This window comes from Babjeviella inositovora (assembly GCF_001661335.1).
Source record: "Babjeviella inositovora NRRL Y-12698 unplaced genomic scaffold BABINscaffold_4, whole genome shotgun sequence".
In the NCBI taxonomy this organism is placed as follows: Eukaryota; Fungi; Ascomycota; class Pichiomycetes; order Serinales; genus Babjeviella; species Babjeviella inositovora.
In genome coordinates this window covers 783,622-807,502 of record NW_017566841.1, presented here as the reverse complement: position 1 = coordinate 807,502, position 23,881 = coordinate 783,622, and the positions used below count along the sequence as shown (strand labels likewise).

Genomic DNA, 23,881 nt, shown 5'->3' with positions numbered 1-23,881 from the left:
CATAATAATTAGATGGCTGTATCTCCTTGTGTGTTTGTAATACAAGATCAGCATAAAGCTTTGGCTGGTTGGCCAGAGTGAACTACGTGAACGCCACTTCCCGCAGTGCAAATGGGATACTACGGACATGGGGACGGACCGCTAACCAATCTATCGGGGCTGTCAAGGAATACCAACTATAAGTAGAAAGTTCATAACCACAGGAATAAAAAAAATTGGTTCGATTTATAAAATGTTGGAGTGCGAGTTCATACCGCAGGACAAACCACGTGCCCGCGCAACGCGTCTTACGCGCCATAAAACATTTCAGTGTGACTTTTGCTTTCACCACTTCTTTACCGCCCACCATTCTATCCATGCCTCATACATTCTTGACGCCATATTCGAGCGGCAATGCCTCGGAGCAAACAATCCGCGCTGTTTCTCAACTCCCTCTCTCCTTTGATAAGTCGTCCCAGTTTCTGTTGCAGTTCCAACGTCGTCAGTTCGGCAAGCAGTTTGCTTCGCTCTACCACCATCGGTTGTCGACATTGAGACCGCGTGTGGAGGCTCTTGCGGACGCCAAATGGGGGCTGCAGTACGCGAAAGTTGACAAAGTGCTCGACATCAACGACCAGGCACCGTGCTACGTTGTGGGGACTGTCTTCTGCGATTTAAAGTACAAGCCAAACATTCTTGACGATGTGGCAAGCGGTACGTACGGGGCTCCACCGGTGCCTAAAGAGACATATATCAAAAGCGATGATCGGTCGACGGACAAGATTCTCATGGAGGACGAGTCGGGGCGAATCGTGTTGCATTCCAAGGACGAGGAGTTCTTCACCAGACATAACATCATGGTGACAGGCTGTGTGGCGGGAATCTTGGGCCAGGAGGTGGAGGCGGGTGTATTTGAGGTTTTTGACATTGTCTATCCGCCGCTATCGCACCAGTTACCGCGGGCCCCGTCCAAACTTTCGGGAAAGGTGGCCTTTGTTTCAGGCTTGGGGTTCACGGAAGACGCTGCACCTGACCTCAGGTTGGAGATTTTGAAGGGGTTTTTGATGGGCGAGATTGGTGATACTGGTCTTGCTGCCAGCATCACTCGTTTGTTTGTAGCTGGTAATTCCATTGACAACACCCAGCGCAACAAAAACAGACACACGGACGAGGAAGACATGTTCGGGGCCAAGCAGGTGTCTAACTACAACACCACATCGCTTGCAAAGATGGACGATTGGATGAGCGAGTTGTTGAATACAATGCCGATTCAGTTGATGCCAGGTGAGAGTGATCCCGTTGACAGTGTGTATCCCCAGCAGCCGTGGCACAGGTCCTTGCTTCCAAAGTGTTTCAAGTATGTTACGGATGAAGGGAATGCATACTTCTCCCTCTTATCAAATCCGACCTGGATCGAGGCCCCGCTGGTGCGCATGCTTGGGACATCCGGTGAAAACGTGAACGATTTTTTCAAGTACGTGTTCCCATTCGACTTGCTCGATGAAAATACCAACAGCCAGCAGTTGCGCTTGTCTATCATGCACCAGAATTTGCGCTGGGCGCATTTGGCGCCGACGTGCCCCGACACTTTATGGTGCTATCCATTCGAAAAAGAGGATCCGTTCATCATGGATGAGTTGCCGCACGTGTACTTTGCAGGAAACCAGCCGCGCTTCGGTACCATGGTGGCTGCGTTCGAAGATGGGAAGGAAGTTAGATTAATCAGCATTCCGAAGTTTTCTTCCACGGGCGAAGTGGTGGTGATGGATTTAGATACCTTGGAGTGCGAGTGTATTCAGATCGTTGCGTAGATACTTGGTAATTAGAGTATCGGTTTAGGAGGTGTCGGAAATCGGTACAAGTTATGGGATGGATGAATATGTAATATTATCTAATATTGATGAAAATTTTTATCTGCAATCGATAATGACGAAAGGTGGAATACGTATTCAACTTGTGGGGTGAATTTGAAGCCATGGGCCGAAGAATGTGCTCTCTAAACTAGAGAATAACAAATAATACACTGGAATATTTAAATTTAATAATATAGCTTTACCAGCTGCATTATATCTATACTGCGCATAATGTTTATACGCTGTCCTATCCGTATTTGCTATTAACTTATAGCGGGAGCCTCATACGAGTGCTATACTATTGATGCAATATTCACATACGCTGCTTATCGCAGATACTCTTGCCAGAATTACGTTATAGGTTGTACACCTTATACAATGGAATATTATTCCAGAAAAACCTCTTAACCTAGTGACACCATAACTTCGGATCACATTCTAACCCACCAGATTTTTCAATATGAACAAAATAGCTATTTACAAATTTCGACGCTCTTTCAATAGACATCCATCACTCGGTGCCCCTCATCGGCTTTCTGGTGATAGGCAACTCGCCAGCGCCGTTCACACCCTTACCGTAGCTCACATCCTTACCAAGTCCAAACGCGTACAAATCTCTGTTATCCGGGGCGACGCCGATCCTATCCAAGAGCTTGTTTGCCAAATTCGGAATAAACGGTTTGGTAAGAATGGCCACGTTACGAGCAACGTCCACACCCATGAAAATAATCAAGTCCTGAACCTTGCGCACCTCTGCGTCCTCCACCACGGCTTGCTTTTTGTAGTGCCACGGGGCGGCATGGGTGATGAACAAATTGGCCTTGTTCAACACATTCCAGACCCTGTCTAGAGCATCGTTGGTGCGGAACCCGGTCATGTCAGCTTCCATCTGCTCCAACAACACGGGAAACTCGGCCACAAGCTCATGGTAGAGCTTTGCCGCTTCCGGGCTTAACTGGGTAAACTTTTCAAGCGATGCGGGTGTGGTGAGTTCACCAGCAGCGTAGCTCTTCAACGCCCTTTCGACGTTGAAGCTCTTGGAGCAACACCGGGAAATGAGATTGGCAAATTTTCCAATAAGCAAGTCTCGCGTGACGTGCAAGCGCTCCTCGCTGAAGTCACAGTCATTCTCGAGACTCGAATTCTCGCAGAGAAACCACCGGAGAGCATCCGAGTCGTAGTACTGTGCCATGGCAATCGGGTCAACCACATTCCCGACAGACTTGCTCATCTTACGCCCATCGCAGAGCCAATGCGAGTGTACGATGAGCTGCTTTGGAAGCGGCACCTCGCATGCCATGAGTAAGGCCGGCCAGTAGATGCTGTGGAAGCGGACAATGTCTTTACCGATCAAGTGCGTGGTGTTACCCCAGGCGCTGGCATCGGCGGACCAGTCAGGGTTGGCAAAGCCACAGCTGGTTAAGTAGTTAGTGAGGGCATCAAACCAGACGTACACCTTCTGCGACGGGTCGTTTGGTACGTCAATTGCCCATTGCAACCTGGAGGAGGACCGCGAAATCGACAAGTCTTCGAGCGGTTTTGCTTTGAGTTCGCGCAAGATCTCCATGTGGCGTTTGTGCGGCTGAATAAAGTCCTGGTTCTCTTCCATGTGGCGAATGAGGCGCTCCTGGAAGTGGCTCAAGCGGAAGAAGTAGTTGAATTCTGACTCAAACGTCACCTCCGATCCTGTTTCCTTGCTCACCTTCTTTGCGACACCATTTTCCACCACATCGACAATCTGTGTTTCAGGGTAGAAGGTCTCGTCGCTGATGGAGTACCAGCCCGAGTGCTCCGCCTGGTAGATGTATCCGTTAGTCTGGCAAATGCCCCAGAACTTTGCTACCGTCCTGAGGTGATCAGCATCGGTCGTACGGATGAAGCGGTCGTACTTGATATCGGTGAGGTCTGCAAGTGTTTTGAAGTTGCCCAGAACCTGGTCCACAAACGGCTTCGTTGCCTCAAAGCCCTTCGCTTTCGCCGCGAGCTGCACCTTGAGCCCGTGCTCGTCCGTTCCGGTCATGAAGAACGAAGGTCGGCGCGCGAGTACTTCCCAGCGGTTGCGTACATCGCACAAAAGCATCAGGTACAAGTGACCGAGGTGCGGCGCCGCGTTTACATAGAAAATCGGTGTCGTGATGTAGAACGGCTTCTCGTTGGCGGCTAGATATGGAACGTGCTTGTACTTTCCCGCAGCCACCGCGGGAGAGCGAATCGCCAGTTTGATAGTGGAGTAGAGGACTGTCTGTCTGGCGGCGCTCGAATGGGTGATTCGCGAAAACATTGCAGAAGAGTGATGGTTAATTCTGAGCACGGAGCTAAAGTAGTTGAAATATGATGAATGTCCGGCATATAGAGTGGGTCATGGGAAAGGGCGAGCATTGGTGTGTGGAGTAAGCGAGGTTTATGTGGTAGATGATAGTGGATGGATGGTTTAAAATGGTTAAATGTGATATGGAACCACTAAAGTAGATAGGTTAATTTTGGTAACTTGACCGAGGATTGGATTTGGAACGGTGAAGTATCATTAAAATGGATTTGGAAAGGCTTGTATATATGCTAATAAGTCATGAGATCAAGGTCAGGCTGGGGACTTGAAACAGAGTGATAAAGCTTAAGGATACGTAGTTAAAAGTAAGTGGTAGGTATTGAAATTCTGAAACTTACAAGATTTACCGGGAAATACATAAATATTTGAGAAGAGAAACCTTTGAAGAGTGTGTACATAATAACTATATACGATACTAGAGGCGACTGGAGCAGGGAATTGATAATAAATTGAAGCCCATGAACTTTCTCATCGAACCCCCCAAGACTTCAAAATCTCGCAGTTTTGCCGCATTTCCATGAGTCCACCCCACTCAGCTAGATAAGTATACTTATAAAGTGTGGCCTTAGACCTAGCGACTTGGGAAATTCCAGATACGAGTTATCATTTCATTGCACCCGAGTCTCTAAAAGCCGGGAAGATTTGAGCTCTGCAGGGCAGCCCTCCCAAAGCGGGCTGCTTTCGATACACTAAGAAGGGCAAATTTAGCCCTATACTATATGTATTAGTTTCACCATTCAACTATCTGTGTTAATTTTTTTTGGCTCCTTTTCAAATCTACACGCAGTGTGTTTTAAGACTAGAGAATATTATACTGAAAGTTTCGCCACCTGGTGAACCTCTGAGGCACTGTACTTTTCGCACTGGTTTACACGGTAATGGCTGATTCATACTTTTTTTAGTAAAAAAAAGCAGCATTGGGAGCCTCTTTCTATCATCCTATCATTTTCTTAATTGACCCGCTTTAATTGCCATTTGGGATTAGCCAATGGATACCTTCTGACAAGCTCCCGAATCATCCTGCCTTAGTCACATCTCAAGGAAGCAGTCTACAGCGTTTTATGCGCCTAGATTTCTTTTTCTGCACCGAAACTTCTCTGCGTCAGCAATCACGTATCAGAAGCTTAACCGTTACTACTTACACCTCTGTTCTCCGTAACATCGCTTTTTCTATTTGTTTTTTGGATCATATCATTCCAATGAACAAACCACTAGAATACACTAATCTTTTCAAGCCGATCCAGGTCGGAAAAAATCAACTCACCCATAGAGTGGTGCTTCCTCCGTTGACCAGAAACCGTAACGACCCTGCCACCCAGGCTCCGACCGCCTTGAGCATCAAGTATTACACCCAACGCTCGGCCAAACCTGGTTCATTCCTCGTTACAGAGCCACGTTTATTTCCCCACAGGCAGGTGGCTACAGTTTAGCCCCGGGTATCTGGTCCCAAGAGCAAATCACCGAGTGGACCAAAGTATTTTCTGCCATCCGCGGCAACTCCTCTTTTGTCTTCTGTCAGCTCTGGGCATTGAGCCGTTCATCTCACGGAGATATCCTTAAGAAACAAGGATAGCCCTATGTCTCTTCTTCCGCAACGTATATCACGCCTGAAGATGAGGCTAAGGCGGTGGCTGCCGGTAATCCAATCAGAGGGATAACTACTGCTGAAATCAAACAATATGTGGCGGACTACGCCCAGGCTGCGCGTAACTCTGTGGACGCCGGTGCTCACGGGGTAGAAATTCACGCTGCCAGTGGCTACCTTCCACATCAGTTTCCCGAGCTCAACACTAACTCGAGAACGGACAATTATGGCGGCAGTGTTGAGAATCGCTCTAGGTTCTTGCTTGAGGTTGTGGATGCGGCTACGGCCGAGATTGGAGCTGATCGTCTCGCTGTGCGCATCAATCCATGGGGATTGTTCGGAGGTATGGGTAAGTCGGGGAAGCAGGTCACGGAGGATCAGTTTGGGTACCTTGTGGAGCAGTTAGAGGCACGTGCTAAGGAAGGAAAGGAATTGGCATACTTACACATTATTGAGCCTCGTAGCGACGAGTCAAAAGAGACCAACGACTTCCTCTTGGAGAAATAGTCTGGGAGGTTGATCAGATCCGGCGAGTACGCACATGATTTGGAAAAACTTGAAAGGCACGTTCAGGACGAGAGGACTTTGGTTGCTCCAGGCAGATACTATGTCTCCAACCCGGATTTGCCGGACCGGTTAGCCAACGGGTGGCCATTGACAAAATACGACAGACGTACTTTCTACTCCACTGGAGCTGAGGGCTATATTGACTACCCTACGTTCAAGGCATAGAATTAATGAATGTACTGTAGCATAAATTATGTATAATTATTACAGATATTAATATACGCTGTTTGTCAAGCCCTTATTATTTGACTATTCGATATTACAAACTGGTTGATTACTTTAAGGTTTGAGTATACCTCCCTGGCTGAAGTAGAATAAAAGGCTTAATTTGTTTTTGTAGAAAGAAATGATTCAATGGTTTTCGGATACCAGACGACACGCCAGGATCCAATCTGTCGGAACAGAGTCCAGTCCAAAATCTCAAATACAACCTCGGAGATAATTTATTCAGTCCCTAACTTTCAAGAGTGTGCAGGAGTGGTTTAGGGGTAAAATCTAACATTCCCATTGTTAGGCCACGGGTTCGAGTCCCGTCTCTTGCATTTTCTTTTTTTCTGATTGATTCGGAGTTTGGTGTTCAGTTCTTAATTTTATAGTTCAGTGTAAGCAATGGAAATTAACTTTAGTTAATACACGTTTGGAGCGGAATATAGATCAGATTAGAGATAATGAAGAATCGAGTCCCTCCGAAGTAGTACTTCAGTTGTAAAAGGGACTTAACCCATCGTGCATCGCCTAGGGGCTCACTTGGCCAAACTATTTCTCATCGTTCGCCTGGTCCGTTTCTTTGGTATGAAAGGATGGCAAATCCTTCTCTTCGAAAGTATGTTTTTTGAACCAATTCCATCATTCGGTTAGATCGTATTTTTACAGTCCCATCGCCACTTCGCAAAGTTATCAGCCTTCCATACATACCAGCTGTGCAAAACTTCACTATTAAATCCTCCCTATATACAAGACCATCCATCGTCTATTCAACCAGCTCGCACTCCTTTCTGACCACCTCGAGCATGTGATCGCTCAATCGCATGATACCCTCGCTGTTTACAACGCGATACATGAAGTTTTCCTGCCACGAACCCTCGACAATTTGTCCTTGGTGATTCACAAGTACGTAACCGAAAATATCGTCCACTTCGGGGATTCTTCCGTGTACCGGCGGAGCCCTGAAGTCGTAGATGGGCATGTAGCAGCCGGGGTTTCCGCCGGCCTCGAACTGGAAGGTGAAGTCGTCGTAGATGTGGGTGGCAAACAGTTTGTCAATGAGAGGGGTGAATTGAGGGTTGGTGGTGAATTTTTCAACTGGGATGGGTGATTCTGGCGTTAGCGGCGAGGTATGGGACCAGGTACCGATGGCCACGGCTGTTTCTTTAGGCGAGAAGGACACCTTTGTCTTAGTATCGCTCACTGGATGAAGGTAGATCTGTGGGTTAGCATTATGTTTCATATACGACCGTACCAATGGTCTTGCAAAGTTGGCTCTGAGTCTGAACATTAGAAACTGGCAATATCAAGATATATATGGCAAGAGTATCTCTGATGTAATCTATGTCTTATATACATATCCTGCATAGGGTTACCCGGATCCTCCAGTTAGTATGTCCGTCAGAAAATTTCCAGCGTTAATGAGAAATTTTACGCAGTGGATTTATCAAAGGCTCGAGATCCACGCTCCCCATACTATCTCCCCTCCCTTTGCATGCCCTAAATCTGATCCTTAATCAGCATATATTAATCTACTAATACCCATCATAATGTCCTCCAACTCTTTAAAGGCGCAATCCATCTTAAACTCGCTTTCCATGAAGAACGAGTCCCCGACGGCGGAGCACGTCTTGCCGTACGCGTGGACCATATGGCATCATTCGCGTGCACGCCCGTCAGGCGAGTCCGCGGCGGCAGAAGAAGAGGATGAGACACTGGTACCGCCCGCAGTTGACCTGTACCTCCAGACGACCACGGCGTTATCGTTCCCCAGCACAGCGTCACAGGGCACTACCGACAAGATTGCATCGGTGGAGCAGTTGTGGCAGTCGCTCGCACTTTTGAAGCGCGCACCGACACTCCCGACCGGCACGGAATTCCTCATCTTCAAGCACGGAGTACAACCGGTGTGGGAGGACCCCGTCAACACCAAGGGGGGGCGCTGGGTGTTCCGCTTCACGCGGCGCACCAGTCACGGTGGCAAGCGCGACACTCGTGGTGCGGGCGGCCACGTGAGCGCACTGGAGGTAGTGCAGATTCGCAAGCGCACGTCCCTTATCTGGGAGCGTCTCGTGTTGCGGCTGCTCGGCGGCTCGCTTGTGCCAGGTGAGCACGCCGACACGTTGCTCCGCGACATCTCCGGATTGGTGTTGTCCGTGCGCAAGGACGAGGATATCATTTCGGTATGGAACTCCAACACGCACTTCGACAAGCAGCGCCGTGACGAAGAGGACACCAAGAAGTTGACTTCCTTTTCTGCGCGCCGCATCTTGTGCGACGCCATCCTCCGCATCATTCGCGAGGCCGACTTGATCATGGACGGTGCCGATGCAGTCCACACCACCGACCCAGGCTCCAACGACCGTGTACAGGGTGTGTCGTTCGAGTATCGCTTGCATTCGGAACAGGGCACGCCCAGCTCCGCCTCCCATGGCCATCGCAACAGACGTGATGAAGACAGAAAGTACTCGCGAAAGTTTAACAAGCGCGACGTCAGCGCGCCCGCCCCCACCACCATTGACCAGATTATCGGCGGTAGCCAGGACTTCAGCGCGTTGGGGAGAACCCTTAGAAAGGACGACGAGGACGAAGAGTTGGGCGGGTTGTTAAGTTTCAGTAAGAGACGTTTGCAGCAGCAGCGTGAGAAGGAGAATAAGGCATAGTCACTGGGCACTGAAGGCGAGCAAACTGTTGATTGTTGAATGTTATAAATTGAAAAATATGACACAGGTGTTTAGTATCTGTATTTAGATGATACAGAGGGCCCACGCTAGAATAAAGCGCGCTGCCACTTGGGCATTAATTAACGTGTAATAAAGATTGTTGCCTTCAGCTATGAAAAACGGTAATAGTTACCACAAACCATCACACAAGGGGTATATCGATTTAAGTAACAGAGGTTCCCCCGTTTGGGCAATATGTGATTTTGGGCAATTCTCGGGGTATGCCATCAAAAATCCAACGACTTAGGAAAAAGCGGGTTTAGATTCTCAGATGGGCTTACAGGGTCTTACGGGTATTGGCGGCATGCCAAACGGCTGTATTAGCGTGCTGCAGGTCTTGGCAGAGAAGCCTGCGAGTTAGACGATAAATCTTCTCCAATTCATCTCTAAGTTAATCCAGAGATATCAGATATATTCACGTTATACCCCATTGATGTATTATTTAGGTACGCTGTAGTGAAATTTCAAAAGCCATGCTAATTATATAAAGCACTCAGCAAAATCTTTCGCCCTTCCCTAGGGTGATTTTGATGTTTCTGTGGAATTCCTTATTCCGTGGTTTGATGATATGTAGTATGCAGATAGTCATAAAATCGAGGAGAAAAATCGTACTTTCTTACCGCCTCATACATTTTTTCTCTAGCATATATACACCTCAGTTTCAACAGAAGGATGGGGCTGAGCTTGATGCCAACATCTTCTCCCCTCGACTGTTTGAGCGTCAATCTTTTTAGAATCATCTGTACCATAGTTAACGGCAAATCAACTCTACCATATTGACCGATACCATTCTCTTCCCACGGCAAATAAGTCGCCAGAGGCCCCTCCCTGCGGTTTTTTATTCTATTCACTTTATATAATACCATACTGACTAGCCTCGATTCGTATAATATACCGTCTGCACATACAGACAAGCTTCGCCGCAGATCCCTCTGACTTCGTTATATATAGACACCAAGTCTAAAAATGACGTTCAAAAAACCTTATCTACGCGATTATTGACAGTGATATCTCGGGAGGCCATATACCCTGTTGATACTCCCATATCCACGGAGGGTTGTGCCTCCGGGTTTTTTTTAGTATGCTCGGCTCGGCTTCTGGGGCCAGCCGCATGGTCTGGTCTTTACCCTTTGTACAACCTGCCGGCTTAATAGAAGCTTGAAAGTTTCACACATTACCACTTCTTACATTTTTAATTACAGTATATACCATCGCAAGCTGTAAGTCTGGAAAACAAAAATAACTTGATGGGGTCCCTCCCGTCCCCACTATCCATTTGCCGAAACCGGCCCGGAACTCGGTGACCGGCATGCAAGCTCCTGAGTGCCGGATCCTGAGTCACGCAGCATTTTCTCCCATCACGTGCGGGGGAGGGGGGAAGTTAAGCAGAAGAAAAAAACTGGCGCTGCCACGCGAAAAAAAAAACCCTGGAGAGCAAAAGTGTGGCCAAGAAAAGGGTAACTGTTTCTTCTGACGTTTAAACATATATATTCACTTTCCAAGCATCACTACCGAAGTGTTGATACTGCTATCTGCTGTCAGACCTACCGTACCTTGCCCGAGTCTGATTCCGCGCGCGAAGAATTTCCCCCACTTCAATTTGCAACTGGCAGTGACCACCTTATAACCGCCAGCTCCAAAACCAGCTATCCAAGCGTCTCACGCCAGGCTCTTAAACTATTAGCTAAATCCTATCAGTTAGTGGTCGTCAACACCCACTTCTCTTGCAATCCAGTCTCTCTGATGGAACCTGTCCCGTCAGTCTTTGAAATCTACAACTCTGCCAAAAAAATCCTAAAGAGCACGTTTGAGCGGCAACCAGAAATGAACGGCGCGCTCTTCACCAACGCGCTTGCACCGCAGCGGTCCAGCGGCACCTCCACCACAACAGCCACGGCCAACGTCACCGCCAGCGGGTATATAGACAACCCAGATGCGCTCCCACACCACACGCTGCCCTTGCAAATGAACGACTTGGACATGTTTTCGCCCATGACCGGTGGCTTTGAAGAACCGCATGGTTGGAAGAACAAGCACTACAACAACGCGCAGAACCCATTCCTGATCATCACACCGACCAGCATGGAGGATAGCCCGGGTTCCGACCGAAAGAAGAAGACGGACGATATGGACATGGAAGACTGGGTTACCCTTCCCAACGACCAGGAAGATTTCCAGGGGTTTTCTCAAAACAGCTTTGAGCCCCAGAAGTTTCAGAGTGCACAAGCTTCCGAGAATTCTCGTCTGGGCCAACTGGGCGGTGCTTCGAAAAGTGAACAAAAAGAGGCACCCCAAGAGCAAACCAAATCTCAGTCTCAGTCGTCACAGCCTCTGGAGGCAAGTTCTAGCGCCCAATCCGAATCCTTCTTCAAGCGCAGCGGTTCTGGCTCCGATGCCTCGTCGCCTGCCTCCCCGCCCGTGGAATGCTCCAACTGCAAAACCCTCAAAACCCCGCTCTGGCGCCGTGATCCTGCAGGAAACACATTGTGCAATGCCTGTGGCCTTTTCCAGAAACTCCACGGCACCATGCGTCCGCTCTCACTCAAAACGGACGTCATCAAGAAGCGTAACTCGCGTAAATCTGGGATGTCCGACAAGAAGTTTGGTAGCCAATACCCAGGAACCTCTCCGATGAACATGTCGATGACCATGAACGGAAACACGAGCATTGCTCCACAGATGCAGAACATGTATCATTTTGCCCCTGGAAGTACCCCTAGTGACTACCCGACTCTCCAGTCTGGAAGTGTTTCCGGGAGCATAGGAAGCATGCATGGGGCCAGTGATTTTAGTGGAAGTGTGGGAAATGGGAATGTATATGAGGATCTACCTTCGTCAGCGAAGGGAAGATATAAGAACGTTCCTATTCTCCCGAAGCCGATCACTGCCACGCCGCCACTGACGGTGCAGGGGCCTGGCTCTTTCCAGGGTGGCTCCCGTCCTTCGTCCTACGGGATTCCGATTCCCAGCAACTTGCTGATGTCTGCCCATAACGAGTCAGCCCACACGTTGACGTTTGGCTCCATGGGAAACACGCCGATAGGGACCCCGGGGGACTATTACTGCCCTCCTCAGTCGCCCTCCAACATTTCCATGGCTTCCTCGATGGACTATGGCGAGACTTCCTCTAGCTTCAAACGTCGTAAGAGCGAGTTGAGCTTGTACGGAGGGCAATCCGAGTTGAGCACCAGTAACAATTTGGCAGGCTCCTACTCTGACGTAAATGCTAAGCGAGTTCCCCAGACTTCGTCGTCTTTCAATGCCAATGCATTCAACAACTTTGCGTCCCAGCCGTCGAGCTTTAAGAACGGGCCTAGGATTTCGCAGTTGAGCATGGGCTTGAAGCCGCGTTCCAGTGGCAGCATAGGCGGAAGCGTGACTTCACCTGACGCCGCATCGCCAACGCCGATGGACTCCACCAGAACCTCACCAGGCTCGTACCAGCCACCACTGCAGTCGTTCAACCAGAATTCATTTACGAACTCCTTCACTCGCAGGTCGAATAGTTACGTGAACGCTCCGTTTAACGACTTCTTCAAGAACGATGAGTACAAAGAGATGTCGGCCAACAGTTCTATGCACAACGTCAACTCCTTCGCTAAAGGCGAGGCCTTCTCGAACTCCCTCAGCAACCGCCACTATCAGAACAACTCCCACCTGAACTTGAACGCTAACATGGCTATGAGCACCCACGGCAAGCCCGCGAGCTCTGGGTACACGATGGACGGGTCCACCGATGCCTCTACCATTTCCATGGACGGCTTTATGAGCATGGATGTGCGGCTGGATATAATCAACGGGCCAGCTGGCTTTAATGAGGGCTTGATACCACAGAGCCGGGGGAGATCTGCCGACGCCCGGACCATACAGGCCCAGGTGCCGGATGAGGTAGTGATCGGTGATGGCAAGGTCAACATGAAGGACCTCGACTGGTTAAGCTTTGAGATGTAAGCTGGCTTGCGTGTAATTGTTGTTTGGCGTCAATACATGTTCACTGCTCTATATGGTGTAATGGTAGGTATGCCAAGGATTATAGGCTATCCACGGCGACTCAAGGCTATATTTGGAGTTGGGGTTATTTTTGATATGAACAAGGACGGGATTGAAAAAGTGGTAATCTGCTTTCTCATATAAATACCCCTATGGCAACACCAATTACATTCCATGAGAAGGATTCTTGAATTCGGCGCTCAATAAATGATATATAAAAATATAAAACAATAGCAATGTTTACGCCTGTGTCGTTTCTAGAACTGACGACCTTGGCCTTCATCCCTTAAGTTCTTCGATAACCTCTCTGGAATACACCAGATTAACACACCATTAACTTGCTTCTGTCTTGTCCAATAGAAACAAAATATCTAAACCTTCATTAACTATCTATCACCATTATCTCTGCTCTTCCAAGACATCCAAGTACTGGCTCTCAACCTCGTCGACCAAATCCCACAACACACTATCACAAACCGTCTCAACGTATCGGGCACATAACGGCCGGACCTCCTTGTTTGCCAATCTGGCTCTCAACTCGTCATCCGCAGCGGAAAACTCGGGCCCGGGATTGAGCTCGACGACCCCGTTCTTAAACACAGACATCATGGGATAGTACCCCAACGACCCGTCGTCCACGAGCTTGTCCTTCTGGCCATTCTGCTGCGAAAACGGCGGTAAAAACGCGTACAAGCTCTCGAACGCCTGGCCGACGCGTGTGCCGTTGCGGTAGACCGTCATCGCCGACCGCGGCAACGCTGTGGGCTGGTACTTTTCCGTGTCCGGCACGGCCTTTTCGCCGAAAACCGTCACGGGGTTGAGCAAGTGGTTCATCTGCTGTGTCGCGGTGTACTCGTACTGTTCGTAGAAAATGTTTGATTTGTAACGAATGGGGATCTGGTCGCGCACAATGTTGAGTTCGAGGGTCAGCGGTGGCGGCGCGGTGGCCTTGGTTCGGGCGCGCTTGGAGGTCTGTTGCGGCGGGTTGGCCTTCAAAAACGCGTTGCCAATTTCTCGCTGGGTATCAAGCGAGGGCAACTCGACGAGGATCCCGATCACATCGCCAGTTTTGAAACCAGGCTTCATGAACTCTGACGGTCTGCTCAAGTGCACCTTTTGGCCTGTGGCGTCTCTGAGCCCGTAACTGTACCCGTCAAAACCCACAGGGGCATCTAATGACGCTTCCTTGCGACCTATTCCGATGCGCACGTGTGCCTTGCACAGCTTCTCATTCGCCTGGCCGATCTTGTACTCAAAGTACCACGCGCCCTCACGCACACACACGTTTGCGCGTGCGGACCGCCAGCCTTGTGCAGTTGTGACGCGTGAGAGCGACACATCTGTCGTCACCGCCTGCGAACGGTCAAAGTATGATACGCGCGCAGCATACGGCGGCAAGTCCGACGTCGAGTAGAGCGACGACTCGAGTTGCGGGTTCGGCCGGCACGGCTTGTATTTAAAGCCACGGCGGTTGAACGGATGGTCTTCTGTCAGAAAGTAGTCTGCGGCCTCCGCGTCGTCCACGGCCCGCAACGGTAAAGGCTTGACCGCGGTCTGCGCGTCGGCAAGCGTCCACGGTACTGGCTTCAACCGCGGCTGAACAAGTACTTGCGGTTTCTTGTGGATGGAATTGGTCACGGTGCGTGTACTGTAGTGTGGTTTGGAAGGTGATCCATCAAGAGGACGCTTCTGGGAGGTTGGATCCATGGTGTGTAGAAGGTACGTGGTGTGGGAAGGTTGTATTGTTAACTAGTTGTTTATGTCTGGAGATTTTTCGCGTGCAGGAATAGACAAACTGGGGGTGTACGAGGGAGCGTCCACTTAGGGCTTGGTATATTGATTGAATTTTAATACTAATTATTATTTTATCTTATTAAAATAAAAATAGATAGGGAACAAAAAGTTATTAGATACCGAGATTTATGGTACATAGAGTCACAGATATCTGATCTGTGACTGGGGTGCAATGTCAGGGAAAGAGGTGTACTGGGTTCTAGATGACACTTTTTGAGCCCGACGTCTAGACCCTCATTGAGCGACTTTTAGAGATCAATATGTATTTTATAAATCTTCTTTAGACAACAAGTGTTTATGAGACTGAAGGGATGTTTTGATATTGTTTTGCCCTCTGGATGCTTTGAAAGTTCAATAGCTTAAACGGCGTTACCCAACCCTTGTTGAACCGATGTTTTCCAGTTACCTCGACAAGCCTGCAACTGAGCTTTAAACTGGGATTATCCGCACAGAGACAGTTTTCAATGAATAAAGTTACTACGGATTGGATTCTCAAATTAATATCACTTCTTACTACAATATACATACCCGTTACCTATACAGCTATTAAAAGACCACAAATATATAGCGTCAATCCTGTATGTAGCGCGCAATCTCCAGTGAACACGCCAAAGAGGAAGAGCACCGGTTACCATATGCACCTAGATTCTTCATTGGACTCACAGTCACCTTTATTCCACCTATATATGCTTTTCAGTCTCATTCCTTGACATAAACGTGCTGTACTACGAAATCCTGATTCTCCGTTTTGAAGTGGTATATTGACTTGTCTCGCCGACTCTGCGATGCAAAAGAAAGAAAAATTAGCTGAGCCTCACTCTCGGTGCCGGATAGGAAAAAATTATAAAAAAATATACGCAGTGAAAAATCGATAAAAAGAAACTTACCTGTTTCAACCAATTGTTATATTATCCCCCACACCTTACAATGCCTGCTGTGAAGTCAAACAAGAGAGAAAGGGAAGGTGGTGCCTCTGTTGAAGTTGCGTCCTCCATGGGCGCTGGGTCGTCCAAATTGAGAAAGAAGATCAGAGATATCGAGAGATTGTTAACCAAGAAGAAGAACTTGCCTGCCGATGTGCGTGTGGCCAATGAGAGATCCTTGAAGGCGTTGAAGTTCGAGTTGGAAAATAGTGACTTGCAGAACAGGGCCAAGATTATCTCCAAAAAGTACCACATGGTGCGTTTCTTCGAGAAGAAGAAGGCGCTCAGAAAGTTGAAGCAGGCCAGCAAGGAAATGGCCGAGTTGGAAGCCAACCCAGATGCTGAGAAGAAGGATTTGAAAAAGCAAAGAAAAGTTGTTAAACATTGCCAGGTTGATTTAGCCTATGTGATAAACTTCTCCAAGACCGAAAAGTACATCTCTTTGTACCCTAATCCGAAGGAAGAAGATGCTGCTACCCTTAACAATGCCAAGGCCAAGAGGGGCATGCAAATGACCGAGCAGATTAGAAAGAGCTTCAGAAAGGAGTGCGAGGCCATGTTCGACAACGGCACCTTACCGGTTTCCATCGAAGATGTGTTGGAGGGTAAGAAGCTTGACAATGTTAAGCAGGCTAGCAGCGGCCAGGCCGCACCTGATGCCACAGAGAAGAAAGCCCATGAGGAGGAGGAGGATGAGTTCTTTGAATGAAATAAGGCTCTTTCGCTTGTATATTAGTTTTCCGGCCGCCAGGCTATGCATGAGGGTTCCTGAATAAAATAGAATATTGTTTCAAAAAGTGTAGGTGTCCCATTTTTATAGGGTATCCTCAACGAATAATATCATTGGGAAGTGTCTCAAACCTTTCACTTGACTTTTTCCTCGTTTACTACGTCAAGATTTTTGGTTCACAATAATCAGTAAGACCTCAGGGTCTCCAGCTTGGCTTTAAGTTTGCCTGCTTCAAATTCACTCGTTTCAAATTAGCTCAGCTATGCTTTCCAATACCTTCTAGAAAAGGGTAAACCGCGAAAGCTATAGAAAATAGCAAGAGGCATGGACTAGTTTTAAATAACTCTCGCTTCTTTTATAACTGGGTTAAAGCTACCGTGTATTGCCCTCAATAGTGAAAACCATAAACCGATTGGGGGTACAAAGGGGAAGATTTACACACGTGAATCCCATGATAGATAGACAGCCTCCCACTCGCTTTTGAATATTAGTAGTGCCTTTCCTATCTCAGACACCTCCAAGCCCCCCCGTGGAGTCAAGCGAAAACAATAAATCCCTGTAATACACAGCATCTATAGAAGTTGATTAAATCCAAACAGCCTATAATACTCACATTCACAGCGTAAGACTTATTTTTCTCTCTGGCAGTTACGACAAGTCACTTGAATTGCTTTCGCTTACCTCCACGAATGTATGTTCCTGCTCATAACAAATATCCACCGCGTCATTAATCACAATCACCTTCAATGTGGCTCCGCACATCTCCAGCGGAATATCCAAGGTACACGCAACGATACCCTTCCCCTTGATCATCCGCGGAGACGCCCGCTTGATCAAATACAACTCGTTATGCTCCTCATCGGCAACAATCACAAACCACGACTCGCGCTGTGCCTTCGGGAAGCGTGGGCAGTACACCTTAAACTCCTTGCTCATCGGTGGGTTGTCGTGCGGCATTTTAATGCTGAGCGTGGCGGCATCCTTCTGGAACACCTCGAGCTTTCCGGTGGGCAACTTTCCAGCAACGTCCGCGAATGCGCGGCGCTTCTCACGCGCGACTCCGAGTCTGTCCGCAAGCTTGGTCACCGCGCCCGCATTCATCGCGCCCACAGCCGCTAGCGACACAGACGTGGTACTCTTCGGACGGGATGTCAACCCCGGGAGATTGTACAACGGATCATCGTCGTACCAACATCCCTGTTTGACACACTGCATCATCTTCACAAACACCAACACCGTTGCGAGGTAGCCCAACTCGGCAGCCGCATCGACGTACGCTTGGAGGATACGAAGCGATTGGTCCAAGAGCGACACTGTGTCCTGAGAATAATCCGCAATAGGCAAGTCTACGCGGCTCATGAACGCCTGAAGCAACAAGAACGACTTCACGTGCGGGTCCCAGACGAACTCGCAATCGAGATCCTCGGCCGGGTAGCGCATCTCCTGCGACATCTCCATGTTGATTAACTCCTCGCCGTGGCGGGTCGGCAACTCGTCGTACTCCGCGGCCTCACACATCCAACGCAACGCCTCGCGGAACGTGGCATTCGGCGTGATACGGTTCACGAGGTTGCGGAGAGTCATGTGCGACAAGTAGTAGAAGGATGAGATGTGGAGGAACGGTGTTGGCTTGATGACGTTGGAGCCAGTGGTGACTACGCACTTGGACTCCTCCAAGTTGGTAATGGTATCGTCGATGAGGCTAGCCAACCACCGACCAACACCGAACGGCGTACTGTCCTCAATCCCGTAGTACGTCGGATTGTTGTGCGCGCGGCGGTAGAGAAACGTCCACGTGAGGAAGTCCAACGCGTCCTGGCGCGTTTTAATCGTCCCCGCGGAGATCTCTGCCCCGATATGGTTGTCCATTACCTTATGGAGCGAAGATTCGACAGGGAATCCCACGTTCAAGAAGTGCTTGTAAAACGTCTTCTTTGACTCCTTCGTGTACACAATAGCGATCCCGCTGGTATCGAACGCCGGCCGCCCGGCACGCCCCATCATCTGGAGAATGTCCGTCAAGTCCATATCGCGGTACCCTTCGATCTTTGCGTCGAAGAACTGCGTCCCCTTGATAATCACGAGGTGGGCAGGGAGGTTCACACCCCACGCAAGCGTCGAGGTTGCTACCAAGATTTGTATCTTGGACGTCTCGAACAACTTGTGCGAGATCTGACGGTCAGACTCCACCAAACCAGCGTGGTGGAGCCCGATCCCAAACTGCAACGAGAGGCGGAGCGTGTCATCCTTGACATCCTGGAGGATATCCGCAAGCTCGTCCTCGTTCATACGCATAAACCGCCGCGGGTTGTCCTCTGCCCCACAGAGGTGGATCAAGTCCAACGCAGTAAGCCGGGTCTGACGGCGCGACGCCACAAAGATCAACACGGGCTTTGTTGGCGAGTGCGCCTTGATCGCCATAAACGCGGGCTTGTTCATGGTCTTCATCAACGGACAAAACGCGAGGTTGTCCGGGAAGCCGTCGATATACATCTGCAACGGCACCGGACGCACGGACTGCGGGAAGTTGAACAAGCCCTCCTTGACCCCTAACCAGCCGGCCATGTCGTAGGCGTTGGACACAGCGGTGGACATCCCGAGAAGCCGGATCGGGTTCTTGGTCTGTGACGAGATGTAGTTCATCCGCGATACAATCATCTCCAAGATCGGGCCACGGTCCGACGCAAGTAAATGGATCTCGTCCATAATGACCAATGAAACCTCAGTAACAAACTTACGCGTCTGCCAGTTACGCGAGATACCGTCAAACTTCTCAGGCGTGGTGATGATGATGTCCGCGAGGCGGACATCACGCGCCTCGGGCAACGAGTCACCCGTCATTTCCACCAACTTGTAAGGCGTGTTTGCACAAATGCGCGCACGCCAGTCATCAACTCTCTCACGCACCAACGCTTTCATCGGCGCGATATACACAACCTTGGTGCCAGGGAAGTCACGGAACGCGTGCCAGATCGCGAGCTCGGCCACAACAGTCTTCCCGGACCCCGTCGGCGACCCCACAAACACGCTCAGGTTCGTGTTGAACAAGCTGTGGAACGTCATCGTCTGCATCGGGTTGAAGTAGCTGAAGCGGGCCAGGTAGATCTTCTCAATCTCCTTGTTGTGCAACGCGGTCACGGGGAGTGGCTGGAGGCGGAGCAACTTGGTCTGGAGCGTTTCGTTGTGCGGTTTGATAAGGTGCTGGAACGAGATGGCGTGCGACGTCTCGGCGCCGATCCAGTTGTCGGAGATGGCGCGGATGACTACTTGCGGTGGCAACGGGTCGCTTAGCGGGATCATGAAGTCCAACTCGTGCGGGTGACTGAGCTGCTTCTTTCCCAAGATAAACTTTTCAAAGTGGAGAATCTGCGACTGATCGGACTCCTCTACCATGATCCAGAACACCTGGGCCCCACCGTGGTAGCGGTCGTCCCACACAAAGTCGGCCTCCAAGTTCACGTGCACACGCATCACGCTGCTGGTGATTGGAAAGATTTCCGCATCGAGGAGTAACGTCGGGAACCGCGAAATCAACTTGTAGAGTACCGTACCCATGCGCTGGTTGTGGATCAAGTCGCCCAACTCGCGCGCCTCCATATCGCGTAGGAGCTCCATGGACGGGTTCTTGTGGGCCAAATTACGTATGATGTCGGCCGGAAGGTCGAACTGCTTCATCGGGTGGTCAAACGACCAGATCCGCTTGTCGATGGACTTGCAAATCGATAACATGATCTTGGAGAAGGTCCCCCACTTACGGTTAACCCCGATCAAGAAGAGCGCACGACAGAGACGAGCAGCGTTCTGCGCAACGTAATTGGTGTCCGAGACCAACGCGGAGTCACGCACATGTGCGTGCGACACGTACGCCTGGAGTAACACGTTGGTCTTGGCCTGCGCACTGCCGGGGTCACCACCAATCTGGCACGGTGCCAGCTCTGTCAACTTCTTCAACTCCACCGCCTCCTCCTCACGGAACTTGACGTTATCGAACTCGCTGCTCATACTGATCATGGAGAGCACATCCGCCTCGGTTGCGCGCGCATTCATCATCTGGTTGAAGATCTCGATCGAGTTGTTGAGCAAGTAGAAGTCGGATGCCACGCGTCCGAGATCCTTCGCAATGAACGCGTTGGACCGCTCGTCAAACACAATCATCTGAAGCGTGTGGAGGCGTCTGGCGGCCGCAACAATCATCAGCCGGCGGCGGTTACCCAACTGTGGGTCCTGGCTCAACTCCTCCCAGTCGATACCGTACGCGAACGGGTTCTGGCGCATCCGCACGTGCATGTATGTGTAGCCAAGCCACTGAACACCCTCGTCGACATTAGTTACCGTTCCGAGCGAGATCTCCGCGTTCAAGTTGTCCACAAGCTTCTCCAGGAGTCGTGATTCGATCGGGTGTTGTTGCGTAATAAGCGACAAGTAGTGGTCGAGACGATCGCTGGAGGTGCAGAGAATGCCTGTACCGAACTTTTCAAACTGTGGTCTCCCCGCACGCCCGAAGATCTGGATCACGTCGGAGATGCCGAGGTCAACAAAGCCACCACGTTTGGGGTCGTACACCTGAGTGCCCTTGATGATGACCACAGCTGCGGGAAGGTTTACACCCCATGCAAGCGTTGCCGTGCATACAAGCACCTTGATGGCACCGTTGAGGAACATTTTTTCGGTGAGATTTCTATCACTACGGAGCATCCCAGCGTGGTGGACACCGAAGCCGTGCGCGAAGAGCTCGCGCGAGTCCTTGTTCTTGTTCTTCGCCATCTCGCGTGCGAAGCGGTCGTGCGATTCTGAAAGCGAACAGTCAAAGAGCTCGCTGTCGTGGTGCTCTTGTGCCATGCTGATGAACGTGCGCGCGGTCTTGGCCGTGTCTTTGCGCGAATGCACAAACACCATCACCTGCTTACCGTCGTCCAACTTTTCTACTAACTTGTTATACGCGACCTTGTCGATAAGTTCGCGCGACTGCATGCTACCAGCCTTACCACGCACCCCGAGGAGCTGCTGCTGCAACGGGCACGGCCGGAAGGACTGGTCGAAGTAGAACATCCCCATGTGGCGGTTGACCCCGAGGAAGTCCGCCACGTCCATAAAGTTGGGCAAGGTGGCCGAGAGCCCGACGATCCGGATCATCGACTGCGACGACTCCACCTGACGGAGCGTACGCGCGACCAATGTCTCGATCACCGACCCTCTCTCCTCGTGCAACAAATGCACCTCGTCAATGATGAGAAGCTTTACCTTGCTCACGAGGTCGTTATCACCGTTGGCCTTGCGTGTCACCACGTCCCACTTCTCGGGCGTCGTCACGATCATCTGCGTCTTCATGATCTCGGCCTTGGTCAACTGCATGTCCCCCGTCAACTCACGCACCTGGATCCCGAGCCATGCGAGCCGCGAGCCCATTTTTTCGACAATCTCTGCCGCGAGCGCCTTGAGCGGCGCCACGTACACGATCTTGAACTCGTCGTAGTCAATGTCCACCTGGATGCCTTCGGACGTCTGTGTCTCTGTCACGAACTGGTTGATTGTGTGGAGCACCGTGAGCATCGCCACATCGGTTTTACCCGCACCCGTCGGCGCGCACACCAACATGTTTTCGTTGGTATTGTACGCGACGGGATACACTAACGACTGCATGCGGTTGAGCGTGTCGTAGCCCTTGAAGGTGCCCTGGCAGAGGAAGTCGAGTTCCGCCACCGGTACAAGTCGTTCGTTGATGATTGGCGGGCGTTTATCGGGGTACGGAATGATGATCTCTTCGTGGGTCTCGAGCGACTGGCGCGTGGTGCCGATCGGGAGGGCAAACTTTTTCCCCGTAACGGAGAGGGTGTTGCCAGCGTCATAGGCTCTGAACACGTGGGGATATTCCTGGTTGGTACTGCGGGGGAGAAGTGTCTGGTTTTTAGTGCGTAAGTGATTTTCTCGAAGCTGGTCGTCGCGTTGCTGGGGGGTCATAAGCTGGGGTGTGCGCAAGTCCAGATCCTCGCGCGCATCAATGTTCAAATCCCTGCGTGCTTCCAAAATCCCCTGCTTGTTTTGCACAATCCACGAAATAAGGTCAAACTCATCAAACCCGAGAAGGTCGAACAACGACGACTGAAGATCGTCCTGCGAGCTGGAAAGCGTAGCCACGATGGAGTCGAGAAGCGCTCCCTTGGCAATGGAGTCCAATTTCGCTGTGAGCTCCGCAAGCAGATCCTCACTATCGGATCCAGATGTCTCGAAGTCTGTGGTGATGCTACCGAAACGGCTGAGCAACAGGTCGAGGTCGAGTTCTGCTGGCGGTTCGGTGTCGATCGTGGGGAGCTTGGGGTTGGTGGCAAGGGCCAACTCATTGAGCAGCTCTAGCATCGGCTGCATTGCCTGGAGATACGACTTGGTCAGGGATGCGGAATATGATGCCATGGTAGTTCGTTGGGGTAGACGGAAAGAGTAAGAGAAGTGGAGGTGGGGAGGTTTTTAAAAGATAGTTTTCAGTCCTGTAGATAAGAAAATACCAAGAATCGGTGGCAAACCCGGTGGCAAAACTGGCAATAATTAGATTGGATTATTTGTTTTTTTGTTAGTTATATTGGCCTTTTTTATGGGAGAGGTTAGATCTGTGATTTCAGAGTGTTTCTCGTGAATTGTAGGGGCTTGGGTCTGTGTTTAAGGTGGGGAGAAGTCTGGCGAAGGGTGGAGGCTGGCAGAGCCCACTGGTAAAGTTGCTTTGTCTTCATGAGTCACGGCAGATTCTTTAATAGGAAGTATCCCAAATGCGTTTTTTAATCCGTATTTAGAAGTAAGCTATTGAATAATATGTTAATGCCTGTGTATGAATGTTTTGCAATGGGTATATAAAAAATTGATATTGGCATAACGTAAAATTATGCACGTAATGATTTAATTACTTTTATTATTGTTGACCATATGTTCTCTTTGTTGCTAAATACCAAGTTGGATCCATTACTTAAATACCGATGAATGTAGTCTTGATATTGATTGCGCATACCATTTCTATACCTAAGTCCGAGCCCACAAATACCGGCAATAGCACACTGACAAATTACTACACTATATATACATATATATATATATATACCCACATAGTTTTGCACGCTACTCTCCTTAATTACAGTATGGCCACTACGCCCGTACAAAGTTTTTCGATTTAAAATGTATGCATGTGCGTTTCGTCCGAGCAAAAGAAAGCCTGCACCAAGCC

The 23,881-nt window shown here is 49.8% G+C and overlaps 9 protein-coding genes and 1 non-coding gene across 10 annotated transcripts; 6 read left to right on the top strand and 4 right to left on the bottom strand.

The window, feature by feature from the left end:
- Positions 1 to 341: 341 nt before the first annotated feature.
- Positions 342 to 1,951, top strand: HYS2 (DNA-directed DNA polymerase delta subunit). The gene has a single exon (XM_019128599.1). The coding sequence runs from the start codon at positions 357 to 359 to the stop codon at positions 1,788 to 1,790; it is 1,434 nt and encodes a 477-aa protein (XP_018986145.1). The 5' UTR covers positions 342 to 356; the 3' UTR covers positions 1,791 to 1,951.
- Positions 1,952 to 2,175: 224 nt separating this feature from the next.
- On the bottom strand, positions 2,176 to 4,272 carry MSM1 (methionine--tRNA ligase). The gene has a single exon (XM_019128598.1). The coding sequence runs from the start codon at positions 4,111 to 4,113 to the stop codon at positions 2,344 to 2,346; it is 1,770 nt and encodes a 589-aa protein (XP_018986144.1). The 5' UTR covers positions 4,114 to 4,272; the 3' UTR covers positions 2,176 to 2,343.
- A 1,085-nt stretch (positions 4,273 to 5,357) lies between these two features.
- BABINDRAFT_12921 (uncharacterized protein) lies at positions 5,358 to 6,334 on the top strand (the record flags this gene model as incomplete). Its single annotated transcript, XM_019127015.1, has 3 exons — positions 5,358 to 5,500; positions 5,548 to 5,632; positions 5,732 to 6,334. 3 exons carry the CDS (start codon positions 5,358 to 5,360, stop codon positions 6,248 to 6,250), a joined length of 747 nt encoding a protein of 248 aa, XP_018986143.1. The 3' UTR covers positions 6,251 to 6,334.
- Positions 6,335 to 6,781: 447 nt separating this feature from the next.
- On the top strand, positions 6,782 to 6,852 carry BABINDRAFT_t157. The gene has a single exon. It is a non-coding gene; the product is annotated as a tRNA-Gly (tRNA).
- Positions 6,853 to 6,921: 69 nt separating this feature from the next.
- On the bottom strand, positions 6,922 to 7,805 carry BABINDRAFT_60949 (uncharacterized protein; the record flags this gene model as incomplete). Its single annotated transcript, XM_019132356.1, has 1 exon — positions 6,922 to 7,805. The coding sequence occupies one exon, from the start codon at positions 7,803 to 7,805 to the stop codon at positions 7,281 to 7,283; it is 525 nt and encodes a 174-aa protein (XP_018986142.1). The 3' UTR covers positions 6,922 to 7,280.
- A 225-nt stretch (positions 7,806 to 8,030) lies between these two features.
- Positions 8,031 to 9,656, top strand: BABINDRAFT_161019 (uncharacterized protein). The gene has a single exon (XM_019128597.1). The coding sequence runs from the start codon at positions 8,065 to 8,067 to the stop codon at positions 9,175 to 9,177; it is 1,113 nt and encodes a 370-aa protein (XP_018986141.1). The 5' UTR covers positions 8,031 to 8,064; the 3' UTR covers positions 9,178 to 9,656.
- Positions 9,657 to 11,661: 2,005 nt separating this feature from the next.
- Positions 11,662 to 11,817, top strand: GLN3 (nitrogen-responsive transcriptional regulator; the record flags this gene model as incomplete). Its single annotated transcript, XM_019131381.1, has 1 exon — positions 11,662 to 11,817. A coding segment is annotated over one exon (156 nt), but the record flags the coding sequence as incomplete, so codon positions are not given.
- A 1,809-nt stretch (positions 11,818 to 13,626) lies between these two features.
- Positions 13,627 to 14,934, bottom strand: ASH2 (Ash2p; the record flags this gene model as incomplete). Its single annotated transcript, XM_019131696.1, has 1 exon — positions 13,627 to 14,934. The coding sequence occupies one exon, from the start codon at positions 14,932 to 14,934 to the stop codon at positions 13,627 to 13,629; it is 1,308 nt and encodes a 435-aa protein (XP_018986139.1).
- Positions 14,935 to 15,948: 1,014 nt separating this feature from the next.
- BABINDRAFT_34486 (uncharacterized protein) lies at positions 15,949 to 16,653 on the top strand (the record flags this gene model as incomplete). Its single annotated transcript, XM_019131680.1, has 1 exon — positions 15,949 to 16,653. The coding sequence occupies one exon, from the start codon at positions 15,949 to 15,951 to the stop codon at positions 16,651 to 16,653; it is 705 nt and encodes a 234-aa protein (XP_018986138.1).
- Positions 16,654 to 16,987: 334 nt separating this feature from the next.
- Positions 16,988 to 23,567, bottom strand: BABINDRAFT_127355 (putative RNA helicase). Its single transcript, XM_019127001.1, has one exon. The coding sequence runs from the start codon at positions 23,080 to 23,082 to the stop codon at positions 17,323 to 17,325; it is 5,760 nt and encodes a 1,919-aa protein (XP_018986137.1). The 5' UTR covers positions 23,083 to 23,567; the 3' UTR covers positions 16,988 to 17,322.
- Between the last annotated feature and the right edge of the window lie 314 nt (positions 23,568 to 23,881).